Source organism: Tupaia chinensis, unplaced genomic scaffold (genome assembly GCF_000334495.1).
Source record: "Tupaia chinensis unplaced genomic scaffold, TupChi_1.0 Scaffold143824_1, whole genome shotgun sequence".
Classification (NCBI taxonomy): domain Eukaryota; kingdom Metazoa; phylum Chordata; class Mammalia; order Scandentia; family Tupaiidae; genus Tupaia; species Tupaia belangeri.
The window spans coordinates 678,470-684,297 of NW_006203674.1; the positions used below are offsets into that span (position 1 = coordinate 678,470).

Genomic DNA, 5,828 nt, shown 5'->3' on the forward strand with positions numbered 1-5,828 from the left:
GTGGTGGCACGGACACCACACTGCCGGCCTCTTCCCCTTTCATCAGCCAGTACTCCCTGAGTGTCTGCTATGAGCCTACCCGTGACTTTAATAGGGTATCAGGCCACAGGGTCATTTGGATGGCGACCCAGTCTTCACTCCCTTCTGTACTGTGGGTCAAGGGATCCAACTTCTCCATTTTGAAAATATTTCCAAACTATACATGTGTGGCTGTGAATACAAATTTCACAGGGCAAGAATCTGGTTGCCAGTCCTTCATGTCGAAGGGCTATGTATCTGGCAGTCTGGCAAAAAAGTATGAGTTGACATCGGTCTTAAGTGTAGTTTTATAATGAAACAAGAAAGCATTCCCTTAAACAGGGCTTCTCTACCTGTGACAGGGTGACTGCATGGTTGCTTTAAGGTTCTTGATGACAGAATCAAAGGAACATTTCTCCATGGAGTCAGTCCCTAGCTGTACAAGAATTACCTCTCAAGTAGACAGAGGACAGTGAAGGATTGCACCAATTAACACCCGCATAACACCTCGGGGTTCCAGTTGATGTATTTGGAGAATGTAACCAGGCCAAAACATTTGTGAACACTCTCTGGAGGAAACAAGGACTGTTTCCACTCTCATACCAAATGAAGGACCTGGCAATTTTCAAGCCCCTACAAACATGGGCTGCTTCTGGTGCTTTCTGATTTGCATGCTCTGTGGAGCTCAAACTGCATGTGCAGCGAGTCATCGCCTCATGTCTGCCTCAGTTCAGAGAACCTCTGGGGTCTCTCCTCTGTAGGGTACAGTGGAATCAGGAGCCTTGTGCTCCAGAGGAAGGTGGGGGAACACTGTAGACTGAGTCATGGGATGCAAGACCTGGCAGACCTAGACTAGTGGCACAGTGAGGAGTAAGGGGTCGACAAACATGCTAAGACAAGGTTCACAGGGTACGACGTGCTCATTCACACAGAAGCCCAAACAGCTTGCTGCGAGTAGTAACCACATGTTGGTGGCAACGGGCCACCTCTTTCTTTTTAATCTCCATTTGCCTCTATCCTACCCTACTCTACGACTAAGTGTAATAAGCAGACTTTGTGGCTGGCACCTCACTTGCTAAAGGCATTGGTCGCTTAATCTCATTTCTATCTCTTAGCAACCTTTGAAGGATCCCCACCTTACAGAGCAGAAGACCAAGCCCTGGTAGGTTGGGTTACTTGCCCAAGGTCTCCCAGCTATGTGGTGGGGCAGAGATTTGAACCCAGGCAGTCTCACCCTAGCCTGTGTTCTCTATCTCTGCCCTCCATCACCTCAATGCGTCTCCATAAGGATAAGAATTAGTGTTCCCCACTGCTCTGCTCTGGCAGAGGCTGGAGGCCACTGGAATGACTCCTATGTCTGGACTGGAGTACGGTCACAAAGCTGATCCTGCCCTACACACACAATTGACTTGCCTACTCTTCCCACACAAACCTGCAGGCTGGACGGGCTTATTGCTCCCCATATCTTCACATTTCCTCTCCATGAAACCATGGTTGAAGATCCAGTTGGAGTCCTGACCCCTCTGTGCAGCTGTCTGACCCCCCATCTTCACTTCCTTCCTCCAAGAAATGCCTATAGTGCCCTCTGGGCCCCTGAACTATATTTGGTGTGGCATCTGGAGGTGGGGTCACTGTGTGTTTTCTTAGGGTGTAATTGCTGCCCCCATAGCCTCCAGAGGTCACCTCACACGTCTCTGTGTCCCTCATGATGTTGGACATACAGCAGGTGCCTGTTAACTGCATATTAGATCAGCTGCCTTTTTTTTTTTTTTCCTTTTTCTTTTTTCAGAGCTAAGCAAGAGACCAGGCCAGGATGGAAGAGGTCAAAGTGAGGCATACCCTTGGCTTTTCTGCAGCTTACACTCAGCCTTCCCCATTACCTGACCTGAAAAAGAAGGGGGACACTCAACCACAGCTGGGTGGACACGGGGAGCAGGCCCTTTGGGGCTGCTCGAATAGTCCCCATGTGTTTATAAGACTGGCCACCATGGGATGTAGTCATTGCTTGCTTTAGCCTGCGGGGCAAGGACGATGACCACACACCACATCTTGCTGTCCGCCCAGGCCTGGAAGCCCCAGCAACCTAAATGTAAGTGAGAACAGTCCTCCGCAGCGGCCATGCCAGTCCTCCGCAGGGCATCTTCCTCGTAGGAAAGGAGAAAAGCACTTTAAATGAAGAAGGCAGAATGAATTGTTAAGACACGAAATCCCAAAGTAAGAGACAGGTGGAGCAGCCAACACAGGGAAGTTGGTGGGTGGTGGTGAAAGAGGGGGTGTGAGGGAGCAGACACATCCACAGGAGGGGCCAGCCCCGCCGCCACTGCAGCTCACGCACCTGCACAGACCGCCGAGTCCATGGGGAGGAGCCCAGACAGCCCAGGCTCCTGGTCCACCTGCCTACTGAGAGGGCAGAAGAGAACGAGGACAGGGAGGTTGAGCAGAGAGGGAGAAAGAAGGTGGTCCCAAGAAACCCAGCTGGCAGCATGTCCCCGTATCTACTGCCGGTGTCCTTGACCCGCACGGAGTCCTAAGGAGGAAGCTGGGACCACGGGCCCATCTCTTCTCTCATGTTGAGGCGTCCATAAGAAGTCCATAAAGAGATGAAAGGATCACTTTGTAACATTAATTTTTTTTTATTAAGAAGACAGATATTTTATAGTACTTCTTTTTTTTTCTTTTTTTTTTGTAAAAATGGTATACATGAACCAATACAAAATGCGAATGGGAACATATGGATATGGAGTTTCTTACACTGTAACATCGTCCATGTACACCTTAAAAACAGAACTGGCCTAAAGGGAAAAATAAGACGTCGGTGTGACTAAAGAACAAGCTTATTTGGCATCAATTATACATCCTTCATTATTTTATATTCCTTTAAAAAACACAGAAAACAAGTTTGTTCTTTCTTCACTCTAAAAAAAGTGATCAACCTGTACAAAGTAATACTCAACAATACATTTCAAACAGTGCACTGTATACTTAAGAAAAAATACATAAACCAATATACAACTAAAATCCATTAATTTCCTGTTTTTGCTTTGATTTATTATTATTTTTTCCAATGTGTGGGGCCTACACTTTGCAATCTACCTGAGACGGAAAACACCAATCAAAACACATGAACCTGAGACATGTCAACATTGTAAGCCATAAAGTCACGTCAGGAACACTGCACCACTGTACACTTCTCAAAACAGAAAGATGGGCGGTCCCAAAGATGAGATGCCAATTCTGTGAGCCATGGGAGGTTTTTTTTTTTTTTTTTTTGTATTTTTTTTTTTTCCTAAAAAGAACAATTGGAAAAAAATCTTTCAACGACATGCTAAATGGTTCTCACCCTTTGATATGATTATACTATGGTCCAAATGGGTGCTAAGGGCTCGGGATAGAGCTGCACATTATAAAATTCATCGAAAAAGGGATGTTCATTGTGGCTTTTTGTCTTGGTTAAGTGCCTAGGGATAGGAGAGGGCTAGACAAAACGCTGCTCAAGAATGGATTTTCTTTTACACCGGTCCGTTCCCAAAAGGCCCCCATATTGCAATGGTTCTATCAAAGGTTAAAATAAAGACAAGAAAAATAAACACGCTTTCAAATAACAAAGAGTTGACACTTTTTTCCCCCTTAAATAAATCAGCGTTAAGTTTTCCACATAATGTAACAATAGTAAAAATGCACCTTGCAAAATCCAAAATTACTCACTGAAAATGTTATATAATATCTATTTATATATATATATAGATCTATCTTTTTGATGCCATCTTTCCATAGGGACTGTTATCTGGAGCCCGGAGCCTTACCAAAACATATGGTAAGAGTTCGGTTTTCGTCCTTCAGGACTACTTCTAGATTTCCTAGACGTTTCAGTGAAAATCCCCACGATTCCTTAAAAAAATGTAAATGGTCACTTGACTCCTCTCCTTGTTCCGAAGGCTCCCCATCCGAGATATGTTCAAGGTAACTTATTTTAGTAGCTATGCACTATGGCTGCCGTCATGCGAGGATCAGTAATTTTTTGGCAGATGGTTCTTAAGGCTGAGGAAAGAGGCCAAGGCTAGTGTATGAAAGGTAAAAAGATAAAAACACTCACATTTGAGTTTTGATTAAGTAACTGAAAATCCCTACATGCTGTTTTTCCACCTCTGCTCTGACCTTTCGAGAACCGAGATCGACAGCAGACCAGTGTGAGAACAATACCGGCCCTTCTTTTGTACCTCCTGCCTTTGTCAAGCCAAATCTGAAGGAATGAAAGTTTCACACGGATTCGAGTTGGAAATCCCAGCATGACAAATATCTGTAATATACAGTACATGCAGGCCACATCCTACTGCCTTCCTAACTAAGCACAAAGGAAAAAAAAAAAAAAGAAAAGAAAAGAAAAAAAAAATCCTGTCCCATTCAGTCATTCGCACAACACACGGACTTGCTTTTTCCTACAAATTAGTGAGAAGTAAGGCCGATTGGGAAAGGTGTATGGAATCATTTGGAACAGAAATAACCAGAGCAGAACGATCTTTTCCCCCCCTCCCCTACTTGCCCTCCTGTGGCAACTCAAATTTGTCCACTTCTATAAAAGGAACAGACCTCACCTGTCAGGTCTGTTTAGGGCACTGAAAAAGGAGGAGTCCTCTCCGCCCCAAACCTTTCTGGACAGCGTGGGGTATCTATACTGAGCCGTCTACAGATACGGAATTAAAGACAGATTCAATCTCATTGTGACACACCTCACTTGCAGATAACCCTGTACAGTAATGTAGTTCCACAGCAAACAGAACAGTTTCGGAATCACAGTCTAATTTCTAGTCTTCACTGCTCTAAGTATTTGAAACGTGGGTAGCAGCAAAGAGTCTTCATTGTTTGTTCACCCAAATCTTTACGACAACAGAGAAGAATGCAATATGGATACACTAAATTCTGAACTATGAAATCTAAACTGTGCTGGTTCTCCTTTTATGAAACTGAAGTTTGAACAGAAAGCAGTTACCTCAAAAATCAACGAGAGAAAGCAAAAACAAAAACCAGAAAGGGAAGGAAAAGACTAAGGAATCCCAGCAGGCAAATTCCAAAATGAGAGATTTTGGAAAAAAAAAAATATCCAGAATCTTTTGGGGAAGGAAACAAATGTGCACAAAGAAGAAGGGGGGGGGGAAGGAACACAACAAACAAACAAAAAAAAACAAGGCACAGAATTGTCTGCAATCTACTGAAACTAAATCCAAGTATCCAAGTTTGACTTGGTCGAAGGAAATAAAAATTAAAAAAAAAAAATCAAACAAACAAACAAAAAGAGGTGTCAAACAGCAGAGTGTACTTTTCAAAGAACATTTTTGTTTTTACACAGCAAATCCCAAGCCTTCCCAGTCTCTCACTTTTCCACCCATTCATAAAAAAACACACGGAATTTCTCGCAAGTTCCAATAGCACTGTCTCTTTATCATCTAAATAGGGCCAGTTGGACACCTCATTGAAACAAAAAGGCTGATCTAGATGAAGTACTCTTTCTTTTCTTCAGAGTTGTTCTGTCCTCCTTCTGCATTGATTATAGCTGTGTCTGCGTCTGCTGCGTCATCGGCTCCTTTGGCTTCATGAGTGAAGTATGTACCTGAAAGATGAAGGGGTAAAGCACCGTGACTGTCTGATGGCCTCTGTGTAAAGTGGTACACAGAGATGGCAACTTGCTTTATGGCCATCATCAGCCGAAGTGGTGTGCAGGCAGCAGAGGGGAAAAAACAATCGGAAGAAGAGAGCGAGGTGGGTGAGACAAATGGGGATCCGGGGGTTCCAAAGGCACCACTCCAACTGAACCG

The 5,828-nt window shown here is 44.2% G+C and overlaps 1 protein-coding gene across 4 annotated transcripts in view; it reads right to left on the reverse strand.

Annotated features, from left to right (window-relative positions):
• Positions 1-2,971: 2,971 nt before the first annotated feature.
• The window catches only part of CADM1 (cell adhesion molecule 1), a gene marked incomplete at its 5' end in the record, with an annotated part of 74,259 nt that continues 71,402 nt past the window's right edge, over positions 2,972-5,828 (reverse strand). For all 4 annotated transcript variants that reach the window (XM_014582819.2, XM_014582820.2, XM_014582818.2 and 1 more), the window contains 1 exon segment: positions 2,972-5,623. In XM_014582819.2, coding sequence (XP_014438305.1) covers positions 5,505-5,623 — 119 coding nt within the window.